We start from the raw sequence: 13,736 nt of genomic DNA, 5'->3' as shown, positions 1-13,736 counted from the left end.
CAAAACTTATTGACACATAATTCTAATAGCTAGAAAATGCATTTTATCTCTATGGATTGACAAACAAGTCCCACAATCTCTCAGTCTAAGCAAAAATGGATGAAATATCTATTTATAGAGCAATATGATGTCCAATTGGATGTATTTATAGGGACCGATTTATGAAAGTGTGAGCAGACATGATACAATGTAGCATATCGTGTCCGCATACGCTGTCTGCATTTATAATTGCACAAGCAGTTCTTGTGAACTGCTTGTGCAATGCTGCCTCCTGCAGATTTGCGGCCAATTACTGTCAATCAGCCTTATAGTATAGGATCGGGGCAGATTGATGTTCGCAGCCTCAGAGCAGGCGGACAAGTTATGGAGCAGCAGTCTTTAGACCACTGTTTCATAATTGCTGTTACTGGCGAGCCCGAAGGCTCGTGCGGAAACATGGGCATCAAGCTCCATTCGGAGCTTGATAATTCTGCCCCATTAACTTTGTCCATTCCTGAAAAATTGGAGTAATACATTAAATTACTTAAAGGGACACTGAACCCAAATTTTTTCTTTTGTGATTCAGATAGAGCATGGAATTTTAAGCAACTTTATAATTTACTCCTATTATCAAATTTGCTTCATTCTTTTGGTATCTTTATTTGAAATGCAAGAATATAAGTTTAGATGCCGGCCCATTTTTGGTGAACAACCTGGGTTGTTCTTGCTGATTGGTGGATAAATTCATCCACCAATGAACAAGTGCTTTCCAGGGTATTGAACCAAACAAATAGCTCCAAACAAACAAACAAATAGAAGATGCCTTCTATTTCAAATAAAGATAGCAAGAGAATGAAGAAAAAATGATAATAGGAGTAAATTATAAAGTTGCTTAAAATTGCATGCTCTATCTGAATCATGAAAGAAAAAACTTTGGGTTCAGTGTCCCTTTAATCCTACTATCCAAAAACAATTATTAATGCCATTTTCTCAAACTGAATTGATGTTGACAGCCTCTTTACATGGTGAATGGGCAATTTTATATTCTACACATGAAGATAGTTCCAATTTCAACACAAATGGTGATGTGTTGCTTGCAAATATTCGGAATGGGGGTGATGTGGAGAGCCAACCAGGACAAGAGGAATTTGGCAAATTACACATTTAATTAACCCTTTTTTCTCCCCAAAGAATGAAAAATTCTGAATCACCCTCTTTTTTTGTAATTGTTCATAATAAATTCTCAGGAGCTGCTCAAGTACTGATTACATATATTGAATTGTTATTTGTTTACAATATTTGATGACTGTTTATTGTTAACTTGAAGTTTACTGTTTAAATTGAACAAAAAAAAGAATAAAACTGGGACTATATATAGATTACAAAATCTCTTTATTTTCAACAATAAATACAAACTACATAATCTTCAAACAGGATTATTCTACTTTTCCTCAAAAGAACATTGCTAACTTGTTTATGTACTCTTTGGACTATTTGTATGACAAGAACACTTTTTTTTCTCTTCATCTTCTCATATGAGTTATCATGTGCATTGTGCTGTAATTCGTATGTAACCTTGTTTACAACCTGGATGTACAATCTTATTCCTTAATAAAAAGAATAATAAAAACAAATCTATAAAATAGACCTAACAAGTGTAAGTTTTTTCACTGAACCATCTAGAGTTCAATAGTTTGAAATCTCACATTTATTACTGGCTTTAAATAATACAAAAATGAATATATATTCTGTACAAAATTAGGAGGGAGGAGAAAGAGAGAGATAGAATATACAATATTTAGAATCTTGCAACGCATTCTAAGAATACTTTAAAAAAGTTTGTTTTTTACACCCACATTTTCATGTACTGTAGATAAGATATTAAGACTAAGGGGCCGATTTATCATGTGTCTGGCGGACATGATCCGCTGTAGCAATCATGTCCACCAGAGATTTTAATATCTGTTTCGGAAACAGGGATATACGGCCCCATTCGGGCTGTGATAAATCAGCCCCTAACCCTTAAAGGGACAGTCTACAATAGAATTTTTATTGTTTTAAAAGATAGATAATCCCTTTTTTACCCATTCCCCAGTTTTGCATAACCAACACAGTTATATTAATATACTTTTTTTTTCTTTGATTACCTTGTATCTAAGCATCTTCTGACAACCCCCTGATCACATGACTGACTATTTAAAATCTATTGAGTTGCATTTAGTATTGTGTTGTGCTAACTCTTAAATAACTTCCCGAGTATGAACACATTGTTATCTATATATCTCACATGAACTATCAGCTTCCTTTTTTGAAAAGCAAATAAAATAGCATGTGATTAAGAGGCTGTCAATAGAGCCTTTGAAACAGGCAGAAATTTAGAGGTTTAAATGTTATAAAGTATATTAATCTAACAATGTTGGTTGTGCAAAGCTGGGGAATGGGTAGTAAAGTCATTATCTATCTTTTTAAACAATAACAATTTTTGTGTAGACTGTCCCTTTAATTACATATTACATAAGTATTGCATTAAACAATAAAAATACTTTTTATCTGTAAATATTTTTTCATGTCTGATGTTTAAAGTTTTTACTGTATTATATGAGTTGTTGTATTTTACTGTATTATATGATTTGCACCACATGCAACAATATAAACTCCACTGCATTTATTTAAATCTTAAGTGTGTAATGAAGATCAGGTTAAAAAAAAAGTGACTGATCCTGTAGGAAACCTTAGAGCACATAAGCCTTTATTTTCTGTAGGACATCTTTAGCCAGCACCATCACCTCTTGTTCTTTGTCAGATGGAGTTCTGTCATGAGGAATGCCAGGTGGAGTATGGCTATTTGGGTATTGTGTTTTTAGTTTATCAACTCCATAGCGTATCATTTTTGACACTTGCTCACTAATGCTCAGAAGACTCCTACAGTAAGTAGAGACATCATGTGCCAAGCATCCTATATTAGTATTTTTGTCAATTTTTCCATTTTTAAGATATTGTGCAGCAAATAAAGCTTTTTCCACAGCCTGGTGTATTTTGTAAAATACCCATTCAGTGCTGTCATGATCAACATCATTTTCAGCTGCTCTCAGATCATACTCTGCTTGTCTGAACCACCTCCGAGCTTCTTCAGGATTTGGCCGGGTATGCCTGCTGTGGAATTCCCAGAAATTATAATCACATTTTGTTTTTCTGGTAAAATGTTCTCGATATTTTCGATGGTGAGAAGCTTCACTATCCCATCCTCTCCAAAAATTAGAAAAGCCACTGGAAGAATTGGATTTATATTCAGAAGATCTCTGACTGCTGAATGGCCTGCCTGCCTCCAAATCACTGATTCGTTGCTGAATATATTTGCAAATTTCTGTTGAAAGTTCCTCTTGTCCAATGTTCTTGTCTGGGTGATATTTCAGGTAAAGACGTCTGATGGCCTTTTTCTGTTCATCATTGGGTAACTCCCATATTTTGCTAAGGTACTGATCAATCTCCTTTTTGGTATCATCTAATGACTTTTCATACCATTTTTCATGCATTTCTTCTTGTTTTCTTGGATTATCAACCAATACCAGTGCATTACTGTTTTGGCCAATAGCTCTTTTGAACTGATACAAATCAAGTATGCTAACATCAATGATGCGATTTTGACCAATGTTTATACGATACATTTGAATTTCACAGCTTCCAAATTTTTTAGAATCAAGTTCCCCAATTACTATAGCATAGAGATAGCACTCTTCCTCAGAAGGATCCATGTACCCAACATATTCACCCACTATAAAATTATTTAGAGGGCTCATGTCCAAAGAGTCATACCACTCATCTGGAATTGGTTCTCCTGGGTTTGATAAAGAAAAAGGATGGTGATTTAGATTAGTACTTTTTATATTGTGATCATTAAGTACATTGGTAATCTCATCAGTATCATCACAGCTTAGCATTTCCATAATAATGTTTTGTGATTTTGGTTTATATGCATGTCCCATGATATTATTAATTTCTTCTGCAAGAGTAGATATAACTTCTAAATGGTTTCTGAACTTTGAATCATTATGCCTGATGTAAAATTGGCAGTGGCTTTCCTTTTCTCTTTCCACAAAAACTGCTTTATTAAAAAAATAATCTAATGGCTCATCTTTGTATATGAGCCTGGTTTGCAGTTTTTTAAGGCACATTATCTCTAGCTTCCCAAACACAGTAGTACATTGTAGTAAAGCCTCCTCCTCAGAAATTTTTCCATCACTCTGACTTCTCAAAAGCCAGGCAAGACCTTTCAGAAATATTTGAGAGAAAAGAATTTTCTGTAAGCGACATTTAACCTCACAGTTTTCTCTATATGTGCAGATGTCGTTAGAATTATAACTGATTTTTTCTTTTGTAATCTGTGACAGCAGCTTTGGTCGAATATCCATAGGTAAAAGATTGATTAATTCCTTCTGGTCAAACTGATCAAATTTATGAGGAAACCAAATAAATTTAAGTGTTTTACACCATTGATTTATGACTTTAGGATGATAGCAGTTGTTGAAAACTAGATTAGAAGAATCATAGAGTTTTGTATCAGTGGCTGCAAGATATAGTGGTTTCAGACTTTTTATGTCATTTGACTTCTTGTACATCAACAAATTAAAAAATTGTTCTGTAGCTTCAGGAATGGTCTTTTTAAGATTAGAGTGTAGGGAGTTTTTGTCATTTGTCTCTAAATAAATTGTTTTAAGAACCATTGCATAATGTGATTCGGTAGCATCAGGTTCTACTCCAAGAGTTTGGAAAAGCTTAGAATAGCATGCAAGTAAAGAAGGCAACTTGTACAGGTATGGCCGAAAACAGTCTTCATTATGAAGACTAAAAACAACCTGTCTCACTTCTACTAGTTTAGTTTCATTATCCACCAATATGAACGGCACATCACTCAAGACACTGAAATCAATATTTTCTTGTTCATGTAGGAAAGTGTAAATTGCGTTGAGCACTTGACTGCGTATTTCCAGTAATGGCTTCTTTTTACATGAAGCACTACACACATTTTTTAGATTATTTATTACTAGCTGAGTTGGTGGTGTACAGAGAACTCCACACATAGTCAACATCTTTGCTTGGCTTTTATCAGGTGTAAACTTTAACTCAAGCATGACCATCGATGTCCATATTAATAATTCATCTTTTCTACTTTGTTTTAGCAGTGACCCTTTGAGAGCAACGGTAGTTGTTTTCTTAGAATATGAAGGATGAATACTTTCCAAATCAGGGTTAACAGCTAATGGAAGCAAGAATTTAATGTTCATTATTTTAGCTGTAAAGTTCTGTGTAATCTGCTTTGCATCCATGAAGAGAAAATATTTAAACAGTTGTTCACTCTTTTTAGTCAGTTCCTCTAAAGAAACTGGATGTTTTGATTCTTTTTCAATCATGGTAGCAAACTGAATGATATCATCACCTGAAGCCTTGCTTTGCATGTCAAGATTCAATAATAATCTATATAAATCTTCTTCTTTTTTTCCAAATTTTGCAATAAATTCTTTAGGAACAAATCTTGATTTAAGGCCAAATAAACGAAACAAACTCACAGTATGGTCATAAAAATATGAAGCCTTTTGACGTATGCCTTCTCTGTTTTGTATTAGTTTCACTGCTTTAAGAGCATTTATAATTCTGTCATCTGGGCATAATCTTTGAATTTGTATTACTAAACTAATCAAGTGAAATATTTCATTTTCATTTAGGGTATCCAAACGGGGAATAAGAAATTCAATGACAAAATCTACATCATTGATTAAAGTAATGCTTATATATTCTTTCAATAGTTTATTAAGTTTGTTGTTTTTGAGAAAAATATATTGAGAATCCAATCCATAGAGTATTTTTGATTCCAGTAGAAATGTAGCGTTAAGAATATATATCTGCTTACATGCCTGTAAACTTTGTCGTTTTTGACAATGTGTCTCAAACAAAGGTAGCGATTGTAGTTGGTTTAGATAGTCTCCATTTTTGCCCACTTTTTCAATGCCAGATAAGAAGAACATCAGTAACATATCAAGGGTTAGGTCATCAAGTACCTCCCATTTAATATCTTGTGTAGAACACAGCTGTTGAAGAACTAAACAACAATCATCTGTGTTCAAAAGGTATGGACTTAAAATGTTAATTTTTATTTCTGTGGATAACATTAGAGTTTCTAACTTAGGGAACCCCAGCTTAAAGAGGCATTTATCCCTTTCACTAGAGCAAGTACACATAATCTTCTTACGACTGGCTAAAGACAGTAGACAAATTTCATCAAGGTTATTTTGATAGCACACTGGAAGAATTGCCCAGTCAATGAATAATTCAAAGATTGATTGAATTGTCTTGTCCTTTTTATTGTCATTTAGTTCATATTCAAAAAACATCCATAGTGTCTTCAGCCACTCTTTTTTCTCTTCAGGAAGTGTGAGACAAGATGTCTGAAATTTGGGACCCAACTGTTTTTTTATTAAATCTTCTGCATTTGGAATAGTTAAATGTTGTAAGAAGCCATATTCTATCAGTTTTTGATTGCTGTGAATATTGTTTATTGCAAACATATCACTGAATAGTGGAAACAGCGAACCAAACATTGTACAATATTTAGGCTCTTCTCTGTTGAATTTTTGTACCATTCCATCTTCTGTTACTAAGAGAGGGACTCCTTGTAGATCAATTGCTTTTTTTGCACCACAGTCTTTTAGGCAGTATTTTAGCAGTAACATGCAATTGTTATTGTTTTTAAAAAGGGTCTCACAGACTGGCCTAGGAAGATTATATCCTTCTGAATGGAGCTGAATATTCCTTAGGAAGTCGCATAGCGTTTTAGGGCTTAATTTAAGAATGTTTATGGCAGATGCGCTCAGTTCGTTATATAGAGGGCTTGAGGTACTAAAAGCAGACAATTTCATGTTGATGTTCTGCAAAACATGCTTCAAATTGTCCCATTCAGTGTCACAGAGAAAATAGGGTTCCTCAGTGATAGAGTTCTGACCCACTGTTGACCACTCAATGTGTACAGTCTGAGTGTGGCCAAATTTTTTTTTTATTTCTCTGAAAACTGGAATGAATTTTAAATGATTTTTAGAAATTGTTTGATAGACCTCAATAACCATTTCCCTCCACTCAGGGGACACAGATTTTGTTACACTGGGGAAAAACCTTAAAAACATTTTCTCTAGAATATCTTTGCATGAGGACATATTTTTAAATGTACGAATTCCACTATTCATATTGATTTTATTCTGTATGTGCTCAAGAAAACTGCAGTAAAGTGGAACAATAACTTTTGAAAGGAGAAATGTGTTCCATTCTGTTTTTGGACTTCCACCATCTTCTCTGCAGATGAATCTACGAGCTTTGTCCACAATAAAATTTCCACTGATATGTACAGGGAGTTCAGTCATTAAAGGCAATGGCAGAGTACAAAAAGCTCTTCCTTTAGTATCATCATTGAGGCACGTAGCTACTGCACCATGTGGGATTAAAGTCTGATGCAAGTTAGAACAATTTTTTTTTAAATTTGCCAGATCATCTTCTCCTTCAATACCAATCTGTTTTCCTATAATCCAGTGTGTTGTTTTTTTGGAGCTGCTGCATTTTATTCTCATTTTGTAAAACACCCTAATTTCTCCAAAATCGGGTATCCCTTTTTTATCTATTTCGGCTTTAATTGATAAAATCTCCTTAACACTCTCTGTGTCAGAGACCTCAGAAAATGTAATTGTGTTGATGTTGTTCAAAAATAATACCATGCTATCTGCATCATCTTCCAGGTCCTTGCACATATTCCTAATATCCTCTAATGAGACTGTCTGATCTGAAATCTTAGACATTGTGACTGTTTCAGCCATCCTTAAAGGTAAACGAAAAAGTGTACCCTCTTGCAGATTAAACATAGAAGGAAGAAATGAATAATACACATCTTTAAATGTACCCTTAAAGTTGTTGTTTATTGTGAACATCCCACCAGGGCTACCAGAGTTAGATGATGGCAAAAATTTAAGATTTGGATCAAAGACACACATAACAGTATCTCCAGTTAAAAAAGAAGGACAGTCAGTAATGTGGTATACAGAATTAAATCCAAGTCCAAACTTTCCAGTTTTATCCAAACAGTCCCATTTACCACCTATGCCTATATTCTGGATTCCGTCAATATCTTTAGACTCAAACTTCTTGTTATTGTAAATACACAGAGATGGGCCCTGCAATAGATTCCATTCTGGACCAAAAGTACATTTTGTGGGGTGTGTCCTACTATCAAGTACAAAATGAATTTCGGTTGCATTAGAATCATCTGCATTCTGAATCAGTTCCTTCAGTATGTCTTTCTTTGAGGAGTAGTCACTTATAATATTTTTGATGCGTGTGGTGAGCTCTTCCTTAGCTCCAAATTGAGAAACCCAGTTGGAAAGACTAGAAACTTTCAATTTTTCCAATGTGTGGTGAATCTTTGACTTGATCCCCAAATTCTGTGCAACAAGCCGTGGAATTAGCTGATGACAAAAATGTAAATCTGTCTCGTAAGGAAGCCATGGAGTGTCATTGAAGTATATTTTATCAACATGGCACAAAATACTCTGCTGGTCTGGAACAAGTATTCTTTGTGCAAACAAATCACTTGAATTAGTATTAGATTTTTCCGCTATCTTTGTATTTTTGTTAGCTATTATTTCAAGGGTATGTCCTGCTATTGTTATTTCACATTCTGGAAGAGGATTTCCTTTATGCTTCACTGCCATTCTTTCAAGGACAGAAACATAATCAGGAATTGAAAATTCCTGGCACAGTCCAACACAATCCCACAGTTTATCAAATTCAGTATATTCTTGTGGTAGCTTAAACAAATATGGAGAAGCCTCAAAAGACAATTCTTGAGCAACAAGTTTGGAAAGTACAAAATCCTGACCAACAAAAACAAAGGGGACAGTGGATGTTTGCATTTTTATTTTAGTGGTTTGGGTTGGCTCTTTTTGAATAAGTTCATTTAAATAGTTGTAACACATTTTTGCTATCTGACCAATTTCTTGCTTACCTAGCAAGTTGGAGTTTTTATGAGTTTCCTGGAGTTGCAACAGAACAATTTCAGATTCAAGACTCTGATCAAAGCCCAAAAAAGACAGCAATTTTTCAGAAAACTTAAAGGTTTTTACATGTTGTTTGCTAAGCACTGGCTTAATCATGCATACAAGATCAGTGTGTTTGTAATAGTAAAGATCTGTAGATTTCAGTAGTACCAAGTCCTCTAACCCGCAAAGTCTTTTCCGAGGAGGAAAAGCAGGAAGAAAGATAATGTTTCTGAACTCATTCTGGTAAGAGTTATACGATGACTGATCAAGTAAATCATTTAAAAGCTCCAATACTCTACACACTTTTTGCAAAGCTTTGTTTCTGTCATGTTTCCAGACATTCTTAATCTTTTGGGCTCTCTCCATCAGGTCTTTTATTGGTAGATCATCTTTAATCATACCCAGGTGCTGTAAGCATTTCAGTCTATCTGTAGTGAGAAACTCTCTGCCTTGTGGAAAATGTCCTTCTTCCTGATCATACAATATTGATACTTTGCCTCCGGGGTGCACCAGCTTTTCTGTATACTGTAAATTTCCATGATATGATGGTATGCAAGGTTTAGATTTTAGTAACATGTTCAGCTCTTTGTCTTGCATGTCAATGGCATGAAGGATAAGTGCATTTCTGTCTTCTATGTCTAATGACTCAAGGTTCTCAAATACAATCTCCCTGTAGAACCTCTCCCAGTTATATGTGTTAAGGAGTAGTTCATTAAAGCAGTTACTCGAGACAAAGCAGTTCTTAACCCAGTCTGGAAGTGAAACTGTCAGATATGGTTTCTTAAGGCTTAAGCGAAACACTTTTTCAGCCAAGCTGTGAATCTTTGCGTCTTTGATGTCTTCTAACTGTAGAAAGCATGCATGTTTTATTGTGCAATATTCTTCACCATTGCTAAACACAGCAGGAAAACTATTTGCAAATCCAAAAGTAACTACTTTGTAGAAACATTCCACTACTTCTTTGAACTGTGTGTTGGCTTTTTTGACATCAGGCCAGAATGTATAATAGCAATAGTCTTCGATGTCACCATTTTGACTTAACAGCTGTAACCGTGTCAGTGCAGTTAACAAAGCAACAATAACAGCATCAGAAAGTAACTTTTTATTCCATTCTCCCTTTTCTGTTGTAGTCCACAAGCTCTTCCGATTAGACGTCACAGAAAACGAACCATTTACATGAAAAGGAAGACCGGATGAAATAGGAAGTGGTAAGAAACAGAACACAATTCCCTCAAAGTTCAGCAAACAAGGAGTCCATTTACCAGTATTAGAATTTTTCTTTAAAGGAAATGCAACTGAAGCGCCAGGAACAGAAACACTTATTTTTTTATTCTGGGTAAACATCATGAAAGCTTCTTTTATCCCAATGCTGTTTTGTATCAGGTAATACTTTTCTTCACTTGTCTGAGTGTGTTGAACAGTAACTTTAATAATGTTCGCAGCAGTGATATCATTTCCTTCCATTCCTAAAGCTTTTAAAGCAATAATTTGTTCTTGCTGTAAGATAATATCCTTTGGCGCATCTAGATGTTTCACTTGCTCTCTTTTAAGGTTTATCTTTGTTATTTTGTCTTTTGGATTAAAATTCTCCCTAAGCAAGTGTAAAGTTACATTTTTAATATTTTTTAAGAAAATAATGATAGTGTCTTTTGAGTCTTCAAAACTGTCCATTAAGCTTTTGATTTGTTCTTTAGTAAAAGCCTGATTTAATATTTGTGAGTCTTTAGCTTCATGTTCTGTCCTGAAAGGCAGACGAATTAGAGTCCCATTGAAGTAAAAAGGCTGCTTAAGCTCACAGCCAAACACATCAGAAAATGGATAGAATTGATCAGCAAATATGTTTAGAGGTTTTGGATTCTTCTGGAGATCTATCTTAATTCCAGGGTTTGTGGGATGTTGAATGTGTTTCTTCATGTGATTGATGTTGGGGTCAAATATAAGAACTTGAGATCCACTCATAATTGAAGGTACATCTGTAATATGGTAGACTGTATTAAAGCCCAAACCAAATTTTCCAATTTTCTGCACTTGAGTTTCTTTAGTGGCTGCACCAATGCGGATGATATTCTTAAAGTCTTCATCAGAGAACTTACTATTATTGTAAGACCAAAGTGCTGGTCCATGACAGCTGGTCATGCCAGCATCGATCAGACTTTGCCTTGACTCAGAGTTCTGTCTCATATCCACTAAAAATTCACACTTAGTAGCACCTGCATCCACTGCATTCTGTATAAGTTCTTTAAAAACTTCCACATGTTCACTATAGTCTCTGAGAATGTTTTTAATTCTTAGAGTGACTGGCTCAGAAGGACCCCAGGGTTCAAAGAACTCTGGCTTTAGTACATTAGTGCTTAAAAGTTGGATGTTTAGAAACTTGACAGTTGATAGGGAGACATCTTCATGAACAATATGATAGTCCTTGAAGTTAGCTGAGATATCATTTAAATGTTTCTTATCCATATCACAAAATAGAGTGGAAGACAACGGTTTCAGGCTAAACCCATTATCGTCATCTTGTACTGGGATAGGAAGATCGTCTGTTCCACAAACTCTATTTATTCTCATCCAATCTATGATAGATATGGAAAGCTTCAGTTCTTTAACCATGCCAGAAACTGAAGTATTTGTCTCTTTATTATTCTGTAAAGTGTAGAGTATTTGTATCACCTCTCTCTCTGATAGAGTTTTACGAACACCACACTTGATAAAAAGTTTTTTAAAACTGAGAAAATCAGAAGGAACTTTTTTCACCATGCAGGTTAAGTCCAAGTCTCCTGGGAATGATAAAATTATGTCACTTGGGCAAGAAAATCCTTCTCCGTTCCATATAGGGACTTTAGTCAGCAAATCATGGAACTGATCAACGTGATTTTCAATGTATTTGTAAATAGTGTGCACTTTTCTTAGTAGGGAATATGTCTCTTCTTTTTCATATTGTTGACTGAGCATTTTGAGATTTTCAACTACCTTCTGAGGAGGTGGTGGTTCATGTAAACCAAGAATTTTATTTGCAAAATCATTAAAGTCTTTTGTAATAGGCATTGAATATTGAACAATTATATTGTACTCTTGGCATCTGAGCTTTGTTGGCTCAATAAATACAATCTGTGGGTCGGATACTGGAACCCATTTGTGGTTGCAGAGTTCTTTTACATAATGAGCGTTAAGTTCTGATAAAACCTTAGTATTATTACAAACATTGATAAGAGCTTTAGCCCTGCTCAATGAGGTCATATGAACTTTTTCATGGCTGATTTTAGCAGCAATTTGTAGAACATCATCTGAAGTGATTGTGTGTATGGAAACCTTTAATCCTAATGTCCTTAAAGAAGTCAATACTAAAGGGTCTTGATATGTTGAAGGTGGAAATTTATCTGGATCAAATAAATTTCTAAATATAGTTATATCAGGGTCAAAGAAAGAAGATGGTGGTACAAGCTTACCATTGCATGGAATGAAATGAAGCCTTTCACAAATCTGTTTCAGTTCTACACATTGACTGAATAGTATGTGTCCATTCTTTAAAATCCACAAAATAGCTTTTTGTGCTTCCTTTTCATAGTAAGAATATGACCCATTTTGAATGGCTTTTACCAGTAATAAAGCCACCTCCATTGCATTTAGCAATTTCATTTTCATTTGCTGTAGAAGTATCCTGTCTGAATCATCTCTGCACTTCAGCAACACATTTGGGAACACTAGATCGTCAGGTATAACTGGGACAGTGTTTCTCTCCACCGCTTTTAATTTAAAGGCAGCCACCAGTCTAAAATTAGGACATCCTATAGACTTTACACTACAAAAAATAGGGAGTTTGTACAAAATCTCCAGTTCCTTGGTTTGAAAAGTTGATGCTTGTGAAAGAAATTCAGAGAATATCTTGGTGTATTGTTCAGGCATGCCACTAAATGTTTGCACAATACTTTCTAATTTAAGGTTGGTAAATGTCTTCAGAATATTATTAGGTGTGGGTTCCAGGATGTATGACTGAAGATTTTTGTGCCACATCCATGAACTTTGTGTTTGTATTACAGTGCAACCAATCTGTTCAAGCATCTTAGCCATAACATCACTCAAGTGATGTCCATTTGTACTTTGGAAAAGCAACGTAGTACTCTTTGTTAGACGAACAAGCCAAATGTCAGTGGAAGATTCTTTGATAAGATTTAAGGGCACAAGTGGTTGGTTTTCAAAAGAATCTAAAATGGCAAAATGTCGCTGGAGGAAATGCCAGAACTCACTAAGCCATTCAATGGGTGGATGGTTTGGGTCTCCTGGATTCCACATGACTGGGTTGTGACCACCTTGCCAAGTTTTCGGCAGAGCTTCCTGTAACCTCCTTCTTACTATAGCTTCATCCACTTGTACAAGATTCTTGAATTTTCCTGGAAAAACAAACAAACATTCTATGACTACATATCCATATTTATTAATTTTTTCATTAGACAGAATTATGTTTTATTATTGAGAATTCTTTCATGGAATTAAGAAATAAGACTTTTTTTATCCAGGGGTGGACTTACTGCAGGTGCAGCAGGTGCAACTTCACCGGGGCCCAAGGCTGGGGGTCCCAGTTAGACTTAACCATTAGCATGGATGGATTAGAGAAAATATAAAGTATGCTGCTTTTTTTCCTTTATTACTTCTCCGGGTAAGCTTAAGATCAGCTGATCTCCTAACTGCACT

The 13,736-nt window shown here is 35.0% G+C and overlaps 1 protein-coding gene across 1 annotated transcript in view; it reads right to left on the bottom strand.

Moving 5' to 3' along the window:
* Nucleotides 1-1,354: 1,354 nt before the first annotated feature.
* The window catches only part of LOC128638584 (sacsin), a 55,047-nt gene continuing 42,665 nt past the window's right edge, over nt 1,355-13,736 (bottom strand). The window contains exon 8 of the mRNA XM_053690631.1: nt 1,355-13,435. Within this exon, the coding sequence (XP_053546606.1) occupies nt 2,712-13,435 (10,724 nt within the window). The 3' untranslated portion in view covers nt 1,355-2,711. The remainder of the gene's footprint in view (nt 13,436-13,736) is intronic.

This window comes from Bombina bombina, chromosome 8, assembly GCF_027579735.1.
Source record: "Bombina bombina isolate aBomBom1 chromosome 8, aBomBom1.pri, whole genome shotgun sequence".
Lineage (NCBI taxonomy): Eukaryota > Metazoa > Chordata > Amphibia > Anura > Bombinatoridae > Bombina > Bombina bombina.
Note: the sequence above shows the minus strand (reverse complement) of the source record. Positions and strands in the feature narration are given on the sequence as shown.